This window comes from Meriones unguiculatus, chromosome 21 (genome assembly GCF_030254825.1).
Source record: "Meriones unguiculatus strain TT.TT164.6M chromosome 21, Bangor_MerUng_6.1, whole genome shotgun sequence".
In the NCBI taxonomy this organism is placed as follows: domain Eukaryota; kingdom Metazoa; phylum Chordata; class Mammalia; order Rodentia; family Muridae; genus Meriones; species Meriones unguiculatus.
Genome location: NC_083368.1, coordinates 24,376,724 through 24,396,897, shown reverse-complemented (window position 1 = coordinate 24,396,897; position 20,174 = coordinate 24,376,724). Strand labels below are relative to the sequence as shown.

At 38.2% G+C, this 20,174-nt stretch overlaps 1 protein-coding gene across 3 annotated transcripts in view; it reads left to right on the top strand.

Moving 5' to 3' along the window:
• Positions 1–20,174, top strand: part of Cacna2d1 (calcium voltage-gated channel auxiliary subunit alpha2delta 1) — a 448,878-nt gene that overhangs the window by 77,011 nt on the left and 351,693 nt on the right. For all 3 annotated transcript variants that reach the window (XM_060374048.1, XM_060374047.1, XM_060374049.1), the window contains exons 2-3: positions 6,376–6,457; positions 16,164–16,280. In XM_060374048.1, coding sequence (XP_060230031.1) covers positions 6,376–6,457; positions 16,164–16,280 — 199 coding nt within the window. The remainder of the gene's footprint in view (positions 1–6,375; positions 6,458–16,163; positions 16,281–20,174) is intronic.

Below are 20,174 nucleotides of genomic sequence, written 5' to 3'. Positions count from 1 at the left end.
TTACACAGGAAATCCAGAGAAACTAAATGGAGCTCAAAATCTGAACTCTTTTCTCTAGTCCTTGTAATTGTTTCCAGTTGTCTGAAAAGCTGTAACATTTTCCCTCCAGTCTGCATTGAAGCAGTATCTTCCCTTGGGGCCATACATCCCTGTTCCCCCCTTTATTCTGCTATTTCTGAGCTCATTCCACACTTTTACCTTGTTTATGATAAACTCTATGAGTTGTACACTAGAATTTTTCCTTATGTATTGTGAAAGCCATGTCTCAGATTCTGTGGCACTTTGTGTCAATTGCTGTCTTAAAGGGATATAGATGTGCCTGGGACTCTGGGCATGCCCGTATGGTATTATGTTGGATGAAATTGGAAGGCCTGCTCACTGTGGGTAGGCACATCCCCTGGGCAGGGGATCTTGGACTGTACAGCCAGAGAGGGAGAACTGAGAAGCAGCTTGCCTTCAACTACCTCTCTTTGCTTCCTGACAGTGGATGCAACATGACGCACTGCTTCAAGCTCCTGCCTCCTTGGCATCTCCACCACGATACACTATACCTTGAACTCAGCTTTTTAAAATGAGACCTTTCTCATTTCAGTTACTGTTGTCAGGGTGTTCTGTAAGGAAAAAAGAATATTGCATCAGGATCCCCAAGACCACATTCTCAGCACAAAGGAGATTTATTTGCTTCATGGGTAGAGAGGGCAGGGAATAAGAGACAAAAGCAGGGGATAGAGGACTCAGGAGAAGGAGAAGGGAACAAGGGAGAAGGGAAAGGGGCATTTGTCCTGGAGGGGGACAAAGGACTACCTCTCGGTAAAGAGGAGACCGATGTGGCACATAGAAAAATGGCAGTTTGTAAAGGAACAAAAGGAAACCCAATGTTAGGATGAGGTGTTTAATTTTAATTCGGCATCCATGTTACTCAGGTGAGCCTAAGGGTGTTTTGTTGCTGGACTTCCATACTTTGATAGCTGGACCTTGGTAGTCAGCCACAGGAGGGGGAAGCAGCCAAATAATGGAATAGGCCTTGGTGGCTAGCTTTAGGAATGTAATCTAACAGTTTTTAACAAGGCAGAAGGAATGGGAGAGAAGGGCAAGGCCTGCCAGAGACACGCTTGGCATACTCAAGCTGGCCAGAGTCCATTCATGTTTTATCACTGCAACTGGAAAGTGAAGCTAAAAGAGGCCTGATACAACACAGAGATTAATAAAAGAACGATATACAGATTAATTTGCAACAAACCATTTTAGCGACAAGGAAACCTCAAGAAAATGAAGATGCTTGGGCCAAGGTACAGTTGTATGTTCTGTGGACAGTCCTGCTGAATAACAGCAGCAGGATCACAGGAGACAGTGCTCAGACACTGATACCCTGGGGAAAGTCTGTACCGTCTGTTTGCTTCTGTGCTTTTTTATGACACTAAACTTTTGATGTACACAGGAATCAGGACACTTGGACTGTATAGCCTTCTTCAGAGGATAAGGATGGGAGAAGGTCTGTGGGAGAAGTCTTCTTGCCAAATCTAGAGTGTACCCCTTTTAGGTAGTGTGTACAACCTCTGTCATCGCTAATAAATAATGTGATCTCGGTGACATAGCCTTCACTTTTTTATTTTTTGACCTTTGACATAGAAACATATCAATAGCTCAAGGTAAATATTTTATTGTCATTTGAGTAACTCAATATTATTGCTATCTCCTTACTAATAATTTATTTTCAGTGAATGTAAATAAAGTATCTCTGAGTAAAGAATGGATGATAAAAATAGAGCAGTTGCCAGGACACAGAGGAGGACATTGCAGCCAGTCCTGATGAGACCTGATAAGCTAGGGTCGGATGGAAAAGAAGGTGGACCTCCCATATCAGTGCACTTGGAGAGGGGCATGGGAGGAGATAAGGGAGGGAGAGTGGGATTGAAAGGGAATGAGGGAGGGTGCTACACCTGGGATGCAAAAGCGAATAAAATGTAATTAATGTAAAAAATAAAAATTTCATTAAAAATAAAAAAAAAAAACATAATGGATCTCCATGATCATCTCCATTCCTTTTCACAGTCTACCTCTCATTCTTCTCCATGATAAGGTAGATAATCTCTTCTCTGTAATCTTTTGTGATTCTAGGTAAACTCATCATCCTTGGAAGCTGTTTTGTCTGGTCTTAGAGCTTCTGTGATTTCTTTGTTCCTAGATGCCCTTCTCTTGCCACTACTCATATCCCTTTACCCTTTCATAAATGTTTGTTGTTTATTTCCTTCCTGGTACCTGATCCTATATTGATTTGTCCTCCCTAGGCACTGTAACCACCAATGTTTATATTCCATGCAGGTTTATCTTCTGACAGCTCTGAACCTGTTACATTTAAGTCCCTGAAAAACACCACCAATTCAGCAAAAGCAAACTCAGTGGTTGGGTTGCAGCTCTGTGGCAGAGCACCTGGCCAGCGTGAGCAGGGCCCTGAGATCGATTCCCAGCAACACACCAAAGCAGAAACAAACCAGCAGAGACCAACTCTCGGAAGCCCCTAAACCGTTCAGTGCCTGCTACCCTGTTCTTCTGCATTTTCTTCTGATACCCAGTATCAAAACATCCCATCCCCTCCTGAGAAACTGCCCACATCTCCTACCCGTTCTTCCTCATATTCACTTGTTGTGTTCAAAAGTACCTGTATGCACACTTCAGAATTTCACTAATTGCTTCTCTGTGGCCTCCCCACCTTCCCCTGCCTTTTCCTTTACTACAATTGAGTTAACTGGGTAATAGATGTTCCTAACCTCTCATCTCTATACTGTGTTCCTCTCCCTGCCCTCCAAGTGCCATCTACTTGGTGTTAGGAAACTTTATTTTCTCATGTTTGTAGGCATCTACTTGATCTTGTTACTGTCCAGTTTCTCATTTTCTAATATCCTCATCATTTTTGAGCACACAAACAAAATCTTCAATAATATCACTTAAGAATTTGTTTGTACCATTTTTTTCTGGCTGAATTACCGCCACCCCCAACTACTGTCATATCACTGTCTAAACACAACATGGTCTTGAACTAGTCAAACTTGTTGAACTGTCTGCAATCTCCATTGTTTGCTCCACCCTGCACAAACTAGGAAATCTGCCCTCCTTCCCCCAAAGCTAGGAAGCCTCAGAACACTAGGAAACCTCAGAACAAAGGGAAAGCCCAAGATCCCAGTTCTACATTCTTGGCAGCTTTGGAAACGTCTACCCCTGATGCTGCTAGGCTCACAAAGCCCCGCCTAAATGCTCAGCTCTTGACCATAGTTGGACACAAACCTAGCTCTCAGCTGACTGGTCATCACCCCTTTCCTATAGAAACTTCCTATAGGGAAGTTTCTACAAAACTTCCCTACCCTGGCCCGAGAACATGACTTCCTCAGCCTTGTTGTTTGGGACGGATGAACCCACCCAGGAGCAGTGCCTAATAAACTTTCCTTTATCTGCTTTTAATCTGGTCTAATCTTGCCTATATCTGCATCATCCAGGGAGAGAATAAGCCCATTAACCCTGTTCTCAGTGCCTTCATTGTTAATTCCTTTAACATGACAGTTTCTACTTGTGTTTCAGTTACCACTTTTTCAGTAGCTACTGCCATGAACATTTGAAGGGGTTAATGATGGTATGTCATTTCAAAAATGCAAATTTGGCGTGTTGATTACTTCTAGCTAATGTCACATATATCCAACTGGCCTTTTATATTTTTTATTTTTCTACCTGTAGCAATCCAAAGAAGTTTTTTTTGGGGAGAAGCATTCTTTAATCCTCAGATAAAGTCTTGATCAACCAGAGATGGATAATTAGGTTTCAGTAAACCTGAATATAAATGAACTCTGAAGTAACCTTGATCTGCTCTTTCCTATTCTCTCATATGTCTATTGGTAGCATTTCTGGAGTTTGTTTTCTCCAAGTCCAGATATTCATTTGTCCTGTTGATCCCACAAACATGTGTTGTACTTTGTCTTTTGTCATTGAGCTTTACTCTCTTCTTCCAGTCTCCATGTACATGGAAAATAAATAAAACATTTATGCTTTTCTTTTGTTAATTAGCTCTTACATTAATTGGGTTCCTTGAGGCATAAGGGAGCCCATGTAAGAACGTAGAGGAGTGCTGGCTGGTACTCGGTAATATTCAGGCATTAAATGGCTCTCTCCTGGCACCACAGCCATTTCTCCATCATCACATTCTTCTTAATTCTTGGTCTCCTTTGCCCAGACCTCATTTTAATCTCAACTTGTCTTTTGGTATTTTTCAAGCATGTGCTAGTGCTTTTTGGGCAGTGTTACAAATAGAAAATATGAAATGTTTTCTGTGGTGTGTGATGTAACTTGTTACATGTAAATGTTATATTCTCTGAATCTTTTTCTAGCTTCTGTAATATTTTAAGAAAACCAGGTGACAGTTAAGAAACATCATCTATTAAAAAAAGACGCTTGCCCTTCGAAATTATTCCTGACAGCTTGTCAGCTGGAGCAGAGAAGAATGAATGGATCCTGAATAACTTCTCAGCTCAAAAGTGAATGGTTCACCTCTGTGTATATCACTAGTGACAGTGCCCTGGCGTGTGAAGGTGACAGAGATCAGTGTTCAGGAACAGGCTATATCCCGCCCCCCCACACACACAGGGGCTCACATTCTCTTTCTCTTTCTTTCTCTCCTGCCTCCACCCAGCTAAGGTATGCCTAAGATTTTTTTTTTTTTTTTTTACTACTTGTCAATGTTAGGAATTATATTTGAGAGATATTCATTCTCTAGATTCTAGGATTTAGAATCTGTGTACAGCTGAGAACACAGCTGTTCTGACCGGAATTAGAAAGTGCTATGTGTAGTCTTTGCTCCTGCCTATACAGTAATGGAATTTTTTTCTTCTAATTATAAAAGTGATCAGAGTTTTATTTATTTAATAATCATAGTAGTAATACTGATTGAGTTATTTTTATACTGTTTTACAAATATGTATACCCATTCATAAACAGCGTAAATTGTAATATTGGGACTTTACCCACTCCATTTATTTTGATGGTTTGGTAAATCTTATTTTATGTTGTGTTTTGGTAGTCATTTACCTTTTCTTCCTCTCCTATTCATGCAGAATTATTGAGTAAATTTTTATGTTGCTTTTATTTGTGGGAAAGCATCCCTGGTTTCAATCTGTTTTATTTAGTAAGCAGTTTGTTTCCCCTATAAATTGTTACTGTTTTCCTTATAAGCCTTCATCATCTTTATGACTGATTTTCAGTTTTCTTTCTTTCTTTTTTTGTTTGTTTGTTTTTTTCTTTCAACTCTTTGTTCTTTTCTGTGTTCTCCCTGATATTATTTCAATCCATTTTTCATGTTGTGTTTTATTTTCTTTATTCTGTTTCTGAAATGAAGTTGATGACTTGATGAACTGTTGGAATTCACTGTTGAAGGGAAAGAAGACTCACATACATCACTTCCCGTGATTCAAACAATCTTCACATGAAGTTTTAATTCAAACCTAAACCCTTTCCTAAGCATCCCTGCTGGTTGTCCATATGCTTTATGTTTTCTTGAAGAGAAAAGCCACGCATGTTAGACCTGCAGTATGATGATGCTACATAGGGATATATGTAGAGGTGTAAACTGAACATTAAACTGGTTAAAGTGCAGAACACTGGCTGCTTTTCAGAATTAGATGTTTCTAAAACAGACTGATAACAATAGTTCATGTTTCAAGATATTGACTCCATTTATTACAAGATGTATCTGAGAGTATTTGGACTTAAATGCTGAAGGAATAATTTCCGTGAGTTCAGCACTGCTTTGAAAACTACAGTACTGGTCCAGTCATGCAGAATCTCAGAGAACCACTGGGGAGATAAAATGTATTTGGCCTTTGTACTAAAATATTTGTAATCTTGTGACTTGTAGTGGTTTAAATGGAGGATGTTATTCTAAATACTCATTTTATGTTCAGAAAATACAACTTGTTTATTTTTAAATGCTGTACTTAGTAACTATTTTCATGAAATTTTGATGAGTGAGCAAATGTTTACTCTCTTGATCCCCAAGATGTTTTTGTCATTTTTTTCCATTTTGATTTGGGGGCATTTCAGCATCCAGAAAGTGTGTAAACACATTCAAGCATAAGAACTAAATAGAAACAAATAACTCCAACAAAAATAAATTTTGAAAATAAAAGCTCCAGTGTAATAAAGGTTCAACAGTTGTTTGTTGTTGTTGTTGTTTTGTTTTGTTTTTCCAGTTTGAAGGTTGAATGGGATGGTGGTCTTAGTGGGTACTGAAAGGGAGAATCAAAACTTAACTATATGAAGTACGTATATAAAATACCAGTGTGCGAGCACTGTTGGCAGGAAATCTAATAGAACTTTCTTCCTTCTGATTCACAGTATCAAGTCATGGGTGGATAAGATGCAAGAAGACCTGGTCACACTGGCAAAGACAGCAAGTGGTGTGACTCAGCTTGCCGACGTGAGTACTCCCGGCCGTGGGCTTCGTTAATCCGCTTAGCTTTGCGTGCCCTTAGGTCTTTTAGAAAACTGTCTTAATAGTACAGACAGTGTTCCAGTTACCATGCAGTAACTGTAGAGAAAATCTGTGGTAGCCCCTGAATACTGCTGCAGATTGCAGAATGGCATGGCTAACAATAAGTGTTCGCTCCCCCACCCAGATTTAGAGTTAGAGGCCATATACCTTTTAAAACTATTCCTCCAGTTTCCAGAATATATTTTAGAATTTTCCCATAATGGCAACTTAAAGTCTAGTTTGAGTATCCGCAGTACAAACATGTCTTCAATCTTTGAGGGCAGATTTTCCTTTAAAAATATGTGAAATGTGTTTGTAAGCACATCCACAGACTAGGATGTGTCATTGACGGCTGTGTAAAGATTTTGAAGCCTGAAATGGGGACACCATTAAAAGGAATTTTTTTCTTAAAGTTTCTAAACTGTCTGAGAGGGTTAGTCTAACCTGAGTTTGGAAAGTGGTTGGATTATATAATTTAAATATTATGTAGCAATTTATGCATACTATTTTGTTTGTGTAAGTTATATGATTATGTAAGCATTCTGAAGAGTTATTAAACTGTCATTTTAAAGTTCTTACTACTTGCTAAGAAAGTAATATAGAAATTTGGGTATATTTTCATTTTGTGTTCTTAGTCAAACAATGAGGCCTTTACTATTTTTGCCCTGTGATACATTAATCAGATAAAATTTTAGAAAAGTTTCATGGATGGGATTATGGATTGAAAGACGGTATGTTCAGGAGTTTTATTTGTTTATTATTTTCATGTACATGAAAATTAAGTTAGAACCCAATTGTAAACATTAATTTTTTAATGGCTCACATGTATCTATGAAAGTAACATATAATAATTTTTACTATACTCATGTTTTGCCTGCAATAGGTCATACAAAGTTAGGTAGGGAATTTTTCTCTGGCCATCAAGGCAAGTGCTCAAAAATGTTTGGACTTTGTGGCATTTTGCAAATTAAAATTCCCAATTAGGAATGCTCCATTGTGCATAGTAATGTTCATTTTTGGAAGAAACTGAGATATGTTGTTAGCTTATGTATCAGAAATTCCCAAAGAAAATCTTTTAAGTAAATACTTCAAAGAGTATCTTAGAATGTCTTCATGAGGCAGATGCAGATCTTAAACCAAGAATGTGCTTAATATCCCTCGGTTATATTGTATGTCCCTAATTTGAAAATCCAAACTCTAAATACTCTCTAAATGGGAAAGTTTTGCAGTGTGGAGGTGATGCCTAGGTGTGACAGAGCACAGTCCCCATGCATGTACGCTGATCACACTGTGTGACATCCCTTGATACAAGAGAAACATCAACTGTAAATGAATTCCCGTTCACACTTCAGTTCCGTCCCCAAGATATCTCATTATGTATCTGTAGATATTCAGAAATCCTAAGAAAGCACTTTCAGTCCCATATTTCTGAGAAGATATACATACCCTGTGTCTGAAAGATATTTGGGGATGAAATCTGTTTCTTGTCAATATTGGTGTTCTGTAGTGCTTGGACACACAGATAGATATAGGGAGGGCTGTAAGCTCCGGTTTATGATTCGCTTTAGAAATATGTGAGTATGTGCCAGTGTTTTGGGCAGTATGTGAACCCCTATTCAAGGAATAGGATATTTTTTCTTAATTTTTGTTTTTATAGATTTAAGTTGACTGTGGGAAAAGCTTTCAATCAAACACAGAGAGGAATGACAGCTTCTGCTGCTGTTTCATAACTTTTGTTGGCAAGATTAAAAATGAGTAGTTGCTGGTGTTCTCCTCTCCTTCCCTCTTTCTTTGGGCTCACAGCTCCTCACCTGGCTGATTTCCTCTTGATATTCCTGCTTTCTCTTTCTCTTTCTCATCATGGAAAAACAAGACTTGTCCCATTTCTATTATGCCTTTCTGTATGGTATTGATTACTCAGATGATTAGAAATGATGATGAATGGGTAAATGACTTTGAGTTAATAAAACAATGGAAAATGAAGACAAAGTCTAGAAATTATTTGTTTATGCGACAGACACCTGTCATAGTGACAGGAATATTTTAAAGAATTACATGGTACATAATGGGGAGTGTGAGAGAAAGAGGGAAGGAAGGAGAGGGGAGAGATTCATTGCTAGAAAAATAATTCAGGTATTAAGCATAAGAAGAGATAAATGATCCACTCTGCCTCATTTCTTTCCCTAGCAAAAAGGTCCAAAATGTTTGCAAATGGAGTGGGAGTGAGGGGTTGTTTGTTGATTTGTTAGTTTTTTTTTTCCCCCTCTCATAGGAATTTAAAGTTAAAATTAGCTAAAGGATTTCTAAATTAAGAGTGAGCTTTGAGCTGAGACGGAAGGCCTTTTCTGAGGGTTCTTCTGTTGTTTCATTTATGCAATGCTGGGGACCCAACCCAAAGCTTTGTGCATTGTATAATCTTCTACTGAGCTACACTCATTGGGGAGTTCTAGAGAACTGGTGGACCCTGGAAGATGAATACATGGTGGAATTTACTGGGTCCCAGGATTGAAAGTCACTATTGTAGAAATAGTATTTCTTCCTGGGATAATGTAATTAGTTTTTACTGACTTCGTTCGTACACCAGAGGCCAAGAGCCACTGTAATTAGCTGTCTTACTAATGTAATTATTTTTGCAATATTATGAAAATGGCTATATGGGATCACGAAATATGAGCTAAGGGAAAATAGCAAAATATTTGAATTCTAGACTTTAAATTTCCCTACCCTAGTAAGTTATTTTTGTGTTAACGGTGAGACTTAGGGGCTGGGGAAGTAGCTTGTAGGTACGGCACACACTTTACAAGCCCGGCAGCCGCAGTTCAGGCCTCCAGCACTCACGAAAATGCACAGCAGCCTGCCAGTAATTCAGTCTCTGGAAGCAGAGATGGGATTCTTGCAGCAAGCTGACTAGCCCGGCTAGTCACTAATTCCCCCCCACTTCTTATTTCTCTTTGGGGGGGGTTGCATATCAGATATCCTGCATATCAGGTATTTATATCACCATTCAAAACAGTAGCAGACAGTTGTGAAGTAGCAATGAAGTAATTTTACGGTTGAGGGTCACCACAACATGAGGAACTGTATTAAAAGGTCTCAGTATTAGGAAGGTTGAGAACCACTGATTCAATAGGAAAAAAAAAAAAATTGGAAACAGAAACCCAATTGGTTGTAAGACATTTGGCTTACACTGCAATGGACAAAAGTTCCATTGTGCCATGCAATTAAAGAAAGTCAGTGTTGTAGACAAAATGGTGTTGAACTAAGTAATGTTGTTTATTAGTTGTCCTATGATTATCACAGTGGTATTTTTTAACCCGCTATCACAATCAAATGAGAAACAGATACCTGTTAACTGCCTTAGAACATCTTGGGCAGATAATTCCGTGTACACTATCTCGATAACCTCACCATCCACCCGCCAGCCCCCATCTAATGCCATCTGCCTTAACCATCCTCATCTGGGCTACCTTCCATCCCTAATCTTATAAATGCTTGCTTGTATTCCTTAATTGGGCTTTTCCACGCCATTTTTAGAGTCCTTCCTCCTGGCCCATGTGGTCCCTTCTCCATGCTAACCAATAGTGGTATCCTCCTCCCTCCTCTCTTTCCATCTTTCTCTTTCCCATGATTATTCTCTTGAACCCAACGGCGGGAAACCTTAGCCACACCTACCTCATTCTGCCCTGCCCAGGTTTTAGGCCTTTAATCAACCAATCAGTCATAATGTCTTAGGTAGACACAGCAAGAATAGGTTTATCCAGGTAACCATATATCATCATCGAGGGCCAGTAATTCACATCAAAATACAAGCATCAGGCCAACCCCCAACATGTCAGAGACATGGGATCTTTAGTCAAAATGCTCAACCAAAATTCTACCACCACAACGAAAGAGGTCAGAGCAAAGAGCTCTATCTAAAGATGCATTTAAGAAGTGGTAACACACAACTGAAGCTGTAATTATAAATTTTACATATATTGTCTATGAAACAAGACAACTATCCCAAGATTTATAAAAAAGGAGATAGTGACTGAACTCATCAGCAGAGAATGTGATGCTTAAGCACTAAAAGATGTTTTCAAGTTGTAGTCTTCACAATATTCTTGAGAGCAGCATCTACGAGTTCTTAAAACATTCACCAGCAACCATTTCTTTCCTTAATCTACTGAAAAGTATTTTATCATGATGATATTCAGGAAAATTGACCCATATCCAAATTAGGAGATATTCTAAATGAATCGGCTCTGTAGTAATGAGAATATGCTTTATGAAAAGGTTTCCTGAAAATAAATTGATGAGTAAAAGCTATTGTTTGTCTTTCCTGTGCAATCCATTTCCGAGTCTGCAAATGTTGTATTAACAGGGAACAGAATCCTGCCAGTTCTCAGAATGCCTCAGAGATCCTTACATCTGATCTCTCCTTTCACTCTCACCCCAGGAAGAGTAAGCCTCAGCCATATAAGGAGAAGCAGTCACCTGGGAGATCTGCTTTGTCTTTTGAGGACATTTGGTTTGCACCCCCTTCTTTCTCTTTGGGGCTTTCTCATAACCTCCTCTTCACTAGGAGAAGGGGATCTGGGGCTCTAATTTACATTGGCTCATCATTTAGGGGAAGCTTCATAAGGCTTTGGTTTCAGTAAGAATTTTTGAAATATAATTCACTCCTGAGAAGGAAGTAGAGACTAGAGGCAAGGCAGTTCTGCAGTTCTCATTGCATTAAAGTAGAACTCCTTGTGTTAAACTTTGGTCTCGGAAAAGACCCCTGGGCCCAGATTTCATGGTTCTGTTGCTCTCCTTGTGGAGCTCCTGTCCCCTCCAGATCTTTCTATCTTCCCCTTCTTTCATAAAATTCTCTGCACTTTCCTCCTGATGGGGAGCCGCCTTACCAGGCCACAGAAGAAGCCAATGCAGCCATTCTGATGAGACCTGATAAGCTAGGGTCAGATGGAAGGGGAGGAAGATTTCCCCTCTTAGTGGACTTGGAGAAGGACATGAGGAAGGGAGGGTAGGATTGGGAAGGAAGGAGGGAGGGGCTACGGCTGGGATACAAAGTGAATAAACTGTAATTAATATAAAAAAAATTAAAAAAACAGGTTTTCCTCAGTGGCATGGAAAATAGCTCACTTAGTAAAGTGCTTGCTGTATTTGCATGAGGAGTTCAGATCTCTGTGCCCACATAAAAGTCATGCGAAAGAGCACATGTCTGTAATCTCAGCCTGGAATTGGTCCTCTCACTTTTGCTCTTTAAGCCCTACCTTGTAATTCCCTTGACCTACACTGATGCTGTCTCCTGTCCGATTTACGGATACTTTACTCTGAGGCTCTTTCTCACTTATCTCAAGAGGCTTTTCTCTGACCTTCCATGCGCTTATTCTCGGTGGTACTGTGTGGCATAAAGTTGCTTGTGACTCACTTCTCCAACCATGCCAGACTGCCTTTTATCTTCTGCTGCTTTGAGACATAGGCTTGCTCTTTTATAATGAAATGAGGCTCAAATTCCCTTCACTGTGATAACCCCAAATCTTAACAAACCTATGATAACAGTTGGTTAAATATAACTTAACCTTTTTCTAAAGTGAAAAATTAATGTGTTACATGTTACATATGAAGACATTGCTTGTAAAACTAGATTATTATTGCTGATAATAATTTTCTTGGGATATCAGTAGCATTTTATGACATTATGCTGTTTCTTTAAGAATTTGGTTAAAATTATATTAATAAATGGTGCCATTTTAATTTTTATTTTTATATTAATTACAGTTTATTTACTTTGTATCCCAGCTGTAGTCCCCTCCCTCATTCCCTCTCAACCTCACCCACCCTCCCTTATCTCCTCCCATGCTCCTCTCCAAGTCCACTGATAGGGGAGGTCCTCTCCCCTTCCATCTGATCCTAGCTTATCAGGTCTCATCAAGACTGGTTGCAATTGTGCTCCTCTGTGGCCTGGCAAGGCTGCTCTCCCCTTAGGGGGAGGTGATCAAAAAGCCAGCCACTGAGTTGAAGTCAGAAACAGTCCCTGTTCCCATTACTAGGGAACCCACTTGGATGCTGAGCTGCCATGGGCTACATCTAAGCAGGGGTTCTAGGTTATCTAGGTTATCTCCATGCATGGTCCTTGGTTGGAGTATCAGTTTCAGAAATACCCCTGTTCCCAGATGTTTTTTGTTTCTGTTGCTCTCCCTGTGGAGCTACTGTCCTCTCCAGGTTTTATTATCTCCCCCTTCTTTCATAAGATTGCCTGCACTCTGCCCAAAGTTTGGTTATGAGTCTCAGCATCTACTTTGACACACTGCTGGGTAGAGTCTTTCAGAGGTCCTCATATATATATTTGTGATATTTGAAAATATACTATTTTCAAGATTATGTTGGAAATTTTGATTCAGTTTAATATGAAGAGATTTGAAGAAAGTTTTAACTGAACAAAGTTAAAAACTGTAACTTATATTATTAATACAGTGAAACTTGGTTTTAAAGTGTAACAATGAAAATCATTTGATACTGTTAAGATTCTGAGTGAAAGAGAATGTGCAGGTGATGTTATCTTTTTGGCAAGACTGTGTCAGGTGGCTGCCATTAGAGGATTTGAACTATAAAATACTAAAGTATATTAGTGTGTCACGAGGCAGGCCATCTTGTCTTGAGTTCTCTTTCTCCTCTACATTCTTTCTGTTAGAGAAACAAAAGCCAGTATCACACAGCATGTGAGGCATTGACATGACATTACTAACACTCTGCCTAGTGCCAAAAAAAATAAATCTGTAGTATTTACAGTACACTACACTGTCTCTTCCTACATGAAAGAAATTGGATAAATGACAATGAGGATGATCATTCAAACTTTCAGAAAAAGGGAAAAATTAAAGAACAAAAACACTTAGACCATGTTTTAAATAGTGCCATATTAACATAATACAATTATAGAGATGTATATTATTTTAGTGATGGGAAACTTAGTTTACTTATGTTATGAATAAATATTATCCATCATAAACTCCATGTAATCTCTTATAATCTGAAAACTATTTTCTTCATATATATAGGGAAACTTTCATAAGCCTCTCCAATATTTTTAATAATGAATAATATTCTGTTTTCTTTTTAATCATAAAACTGGAGTTAGTTCTTTCAGTGAGTGATTGTATAGTATTGATTCATTTTTATTGGCTTAAAGAGCATTCCAATTTTCATTTCATAAAACAGTGCACCTAAATATTTGCAATGGCACTATAGGCTTAAGCTTTCTTAATATATTTAAGCGTCTGAAGCAGATTTTATTTTTATTTCTTCATTTAGCCAGCTTTATGTTACGAAAGGAAATACTCAAAGCAATTAACAAAAAAGAGAGAAGGGTTTTTGTTTTGGTAGTTGTTTGACTCAGTAAAGGTTCAGGTGAATGACTGACCTCATAGGTTTGGACCTGTGACAAGTGATCATATCATAGTTATAGAGTATGGCAGAGCAAAAGTGCTAATCTCGTGGCCAGGAAGCAAAACAAAACAAAACAACAAGAGAGAATGTTGGTGTTTTCACATTCCCTGTGGAAATATTTCACCAAACATCTAAAGAGATTCCAATACCCGCACCCCCACAAAAGTTATTCTGCCGCCCAATAGTACCACTTTGAACACATGAGCAATTGAGGGACAGACAATATTCAAAATATAGTGTTAAGTATTTAAAAATGATAAAAACTTTTCTAAAATATTCTTCACATATTTAACATAGTATGTACATAGTTTAAAGAAGTGATTTGCAATCCATTCATTCTTCAAAACACCTAGTGGCATATGCTGCGCCTAAGTAAATGTATGTCTGAATTCATCTCCAGTGGTTGTGGGCCATACTTTACACTCCCTGGATTACAAGAGAGATACTTTGTAGAGAAGTGTACAAGATATTAATGATACAAACATCAGCACATTTCGCAACAATTAGCCCTGTTGTTCTTGCTGCAGAACTAACTGTCTTGGATTAATTAAAACGATGTGGAGGTTTATCTATTTGTAACCTGAATCAATTAATCTATTCAAGTATTGATGTTCTAGAATCTCATTTTAGTCTGAAATGAAAGAGGTTCATGTTGGGTGGAAATCTTCAAGGATAGCCTGTGTGTCTAAGACAGGACATGATAATCCATCCTATGAAAGCATAAGCCATCTGGTGATATGTAGGAGACCTGGGTGAAACCAATTGTTTGGTTTTTAAAGCACAAAACTAATGTTCCTGGAATATTCTGAATGAAATTCCACAAGGGTGGTGTTCAAACGGCTTCAGAGTTCAAATAAATTGATTATTTTAAGACCACATAGTGATTTGAATCTTTAAACATGTTAGCTAGCTAGTAATGTCCTAAGATTCATAGACAGAGGCTTGTGTCTGAATGGTTGTATGCTTTTCTAACCTGTATAACCCCCTCCGATCACTCTTTAGCACTTTCCATGCCCCAAAGTGTATACAAAAACAGATGCATTTGTGTGTGTGTGTGCCTTCACTGAAAACTGACATCCTCTTTGCTAGATAAATGGTTCAGAGTTTGCATACAGTTGAAGTGAACATTCATCGCTTAGCATCTGTGCTCAGCTGGGACCAGGCTGTAGAACCTGTAGAACCTGAGTGGTTCCAGAACAAAAGCAGGTAGGGCTGGTTCTGGTGTATGCCTGTATTTGCTTTTCACAAGGCAATAAAATGCCGCCAGGCCCCAGCTTTAAAGATGGTTAAGTCATGCATGTGAGGCCCATCTGCTCTGTGCATAGGGGATTTCCTTCTCAGATCCGCCCTCCAGCCACAATCTCTGCCACTGCTCCTGCCCTCCCCTTAGACTCTCTCCTCTCCTGCTGGGAGTGGACTGGTTTGTGAACCAGATGCAGCCTATGCCACTGGAGGGAAATCCTTCTTCAGACATCAATTTGAGCTAGAAATGAGGTTTGGTCTTAATTTTATGCACCGTGTTAACTTTGGCATATCTCACTCGGTGATTTAAGTAAAACAAAAAATCGAACAGGAAAAATACCCATATTTAATATGATAAAAATATCACTGTCATGAAGCTATCCACAGCTTTATCATCAACATTGGTGCTTTCAACTTTTCAACTTCTCTAGATGTGGGCTGTCATAGAAGGCCACTGTTCATGGCTGTACTCATTCTCTCATTACTTCTCTCCCTTTTCCATAAAGCTAAGAAGCAAATGTGTCCTTCATATCCACAGAAGGGGGCTATGGTCTTCTCTAAGGAAGACCTCCATGATCCATGTAGTCTGACCTGTCTTCTACCTTGTTCACACATGTCTTCCACGTATGTTTTTCTGGGTTATGGTTTTCTTTTTACTCCCTAGGGTGGCTATCGAGTTTCAAGGTTGAGCTGAAGTTCAGAGTGCACACGTGACCGGCTGTGACACATGCTGTTTTATGACTAGTCACCTTGACCTATTAGTTTTGCAAGCTAGTAGTCTTACAGAAAATTTACATTATTTCTGTATGTTTTTCTGGTGTATATCCAAACTCTAAAAGAATCATGATGGAGAAAAAAAAAAAAAAAAAGAGTAGCTATTTCTTATTATTTGTTTTTGGTTTTAAACACATCAGAATGGGAATTTATTATCTAAATAAACAGCTATAGATCCTACTCATTTTCTTTTCTTTTGACATAGATTTATGAAAAATACCAAGAGTTGTATACTGTGGAGCCAAATAATGCACGCCAGCTGGTAGAAATTGCAGCCCGAGACATTGAGAAGCTTCTGAGCAACAGATCTAAAGCCCTGGTGGTGAGTTAAGATTGGTCCTTCTTTATTTTCATTGGCTGTGTGTGTTTATATTTCTGGCTCTGTTTGCGGCTTTTCTTTCATATGCTTTTTTTTTTCCCTTGGTAACTCTGTTCAACTGATGCATTTATGGAATCAATGAAATCCTGAATGAACAGCTTTCTTCTACCTATTGCTTTATTTTTACCATTTTACTAGTTTTTAAAAAATACATCAAAGGTGTTTATTTTGCTGATACATGTAATTTTATACCCAAGTGAGTCATTATATATTATAATCAACTGAGCACATTTTAATCTACACTAAAACATAGCTTCATTATAATTGCTATCAAATAAGCTGCAGTGCTCTCCTGTCTCATGATCCCACATTCTTACCAAAGTGCCCAGTGTCCCAGATAATCAGTTAATCACTTCTCACTTCTGTACTTTATCAAACGTTTTTCTCATATATATATACATATATGCCCACATAGTTTGCACAATTGTGTTACTTTAATTGGTTTATAGGTGGTCCATTCTGGGTGTTATATGAACTAGTTAACTTAATTTTTGTTTGTGGTTTTTTTAATTGTCTTTTTGATAAATTCTTAATTTCATGTAGTCAGAGTCAACTTTACATTTGTTTCTGAGTTATTCTGATTTGGGAATCCTCTATCAATTCATATGTATAATTTTAAAATATTATTAATTCTAAATGTTTCCAAGTTTTGTTTTTTTATATTCAAGCATTTAATACATTTATAGCAGAATTAGTATATAATTTCAGGTTTCAATTTAAGTTAATTCTTTCCAGCTATTTTTTCCATAACTATTTATTATGTAGATTTTCTTTCCCTATTAAACCCTGATCACTATGCTAAGGTGGCTGGTATCCTAAGATTTTTACCATGTAATTTTTTAATTAATTTAATTTACATCTTGGTCATAGGCCGAGTCCCACCCTCCCTCCCACATCACCTCTCCCCTATTCCTCAGAATAGAGGAGCCCCCTACCCAGACATCCCAGCACATCTCTTAACATGAGGACTGAGTTCATCTTTCACCCCTGTGGCCTGGTAAGGAAGTCCCATCAGGAGGAACTGATCAAAAAGCAGACAACATAGTCCATGTCAGAGATATCCCCCACTCCCCTAACTAGTGGGCCAACATGAAGCCTAAGATGCCCACGGACTTATCTTCTTGGGCTCTATACATTGCAGTGTGTCTATCCTGTACTATATGACTAAAATATAAAGGCGTATATACCTTGTGTGTCTTTCTGGGTCTGTGTTACCTCACTCAGGATTTACCATGTATGTTTTTAAAGAATTACTTTCAGGCTATTTGAAACACAGGTGCTATGTTATGCTGTGAATGGATACAAGATGGCATTATAAATTTAATTCTGTTTCTGCTGTAGATTTTTATGAAGGGAGACATCTCTGTTAAAGGAGCTTTATTTTACCTGGCTGTTGCACTCATATAATTTTAAACAAAGCATAGTTGAAAAATCATGAACATGCAAATAAGAGGTCCATGATAGAACTTAATATCAGACTTTGTTGAGTGCTTACACTAAATAGAATGACCTAATTACGCCTCACAGTAATACCATGGTGTAGATACTATTATTAATCTCTTTTCAATGCAGAAACTGGGTCTTTCAAGGCTCTGAAAAGTTGTCCAAGGAAATACATTTAAGAAGAAATGTGTGCAGTGCTTTTGGACTTTAATACTCACACAGATCACGTATGGTTCTGGTTAAGATGCAGATTTTTATTGAGTAGACTGAGCTGGGGTTATGTTTCTCATAAGCTTCCAAATGGTGCTGATATGTCCTTTTTGAAGCCCATTCAGCAGTCAGAAGATGAGAGGAAGCAAATTCAGGTGTTTCTAACTCCAGGCACTGCTTTCCACTGAAAAAGTGTGAAAGTGTGAAATAGAAAGGGGAAAGGAAAACCAAACACAGTTGTTAAATTGAATTTTCAGTTGTGTTTTTTATTTGGAAGATGGAATATGTTTGCTCTAAAGATATGTCAGAATCACCATAGTTCATTTCTATTAATTCCTTGTAGCTGTCCTGCCCCCTATAAATGCCCCATTTTAATCTTTTACACTCACACTGGCAAATTCAGCCATTTCATTTCTAAGATTTATCTGTTTTATGGCTTTTTATTCCTAATAATTTCTTCAGAAGGATCTTGGAAACTGGATCAGTATGATTGTCCTGATGACATTGTTGGATTACTTCTAACACAATCTTGCATCTAATGATGTTTAGTTGTAAAAGTGAAATAATCATCTAATATTGTTAGTATGCATTTCAGCATGAACTAGGCTGAAATATCTGCAGTATTAATGAGATATCCATTGTACAAAGTGCTTTAAGAAAACAGTCCAGTGGTATCTCCTGAGAGATGGATGTAAATGAAATCAGTGTCTCTTTGTTCACCAGTCAAAGGATCTGCTAAGGAAGGGAATGTCTCCAGGCATTTTGTTCAGAGAAAATAGGATCAAGATTAAAAATAAACAATTTTTATTCTTTTGATAGTTTTCTAATTACAGCATATACTGTCTTCCTCTTGTTATACCTGTAACTTTAATTAAAGTGGCTCCAATTTATTATGATGCTTTAAATACTGTAATTTGCTCTCCTTCTTGATTTAACTATGATATTCAGTTTAAGAGTTGAAAGTGAAAAGGGGAAAATAATAAATTATTTTAATTCACTACGAAATTATTTCATCTGTTTCTGGAAGGACAGGATTATTTATCTAAGTGGATATTTGATTATTAGGCTGTCTGACTAGTAGTTTTATGTTTCTCCCTTGTTATTGTGCCTCTTTTCTAGAGGAGATGTGAACAAACTGCATTTCACTCCAGATAGGGCTTAAACAACAGTCAGATGAAACGACTCCATCCAAGTGTAGTTTGGTGAATCAACAATTGATTTGTGCTACTTAATGAGCATGGGTGAGTCAGAATACTACATCATCCAGATTGGGTGATGAGTCATGAAATCTCTATCAGTAGAATTCCCTGTACACCTCACTTGTTCTTCACTGACATTCCACTGAAGAATGTTATCTACTCCAGTTCGTTGCTTATGTAATCTCAAGGATGACCTCATGATTTGTCATAATTTAATGTGAATCTCTAGGCCTCCCCCAACCCCCTTCATGATGAGATGTTACAATATGGAAGAAACAGTGACACAAAACTCCACTCCTTCATGTAGCTCTTCCATTTTCTCTCCTTTGCCTTCTACACTGTTCCTTAATCCATTCAGTGTACAAAGTGGACATCTGACAATCTTTTCCCATATATGGCTAGATGCTTGCCTACAATGTTGCAGTAAGACTTACTAATTCTCATCAGTTTAACTAGTAATGTGTCTCTATTGTAACTTTTCTCCACTTAGTTTTTCTCCAGCACCAGTGATGACAGCTGTATTAATCTAGAGGTGTAACTGGGAATGTTTAGTAGGACTTTAAAGGCACTTCACATTTGTTTAACAAAACAGTGAAATTAACCCCCACGATGTATCAAATTTGGGTTTCCAGCACTAAAATCCAATCAGAAAGCAATTGGTTGCACTGATGATTGTTATGTCCCTATTTTAAAAGTAGGTGCCTCTTTTCCACTGAGCAAGCCTTTTGGTAACAAGGCCTCTCCCAGCCTCTACGTATCATCCATGATGCTTCCTACCCAGCTGGACAGAAGTGACCTTTCAGCTGAGTCATATCCTAATTTCTCCATGTTCTGCATCCCAAGCAGGTGGTGTATTCAGAAGTAGAGTCTCACTGTCTGGTTTTGGTACACAAACAAAATATTATTTGGGGTGCCTAAGTGGCCTTCCTGGTCAACAAATAATGAGGCAGTGACACTCTTATAACAGAGACATTTTGATTCAACT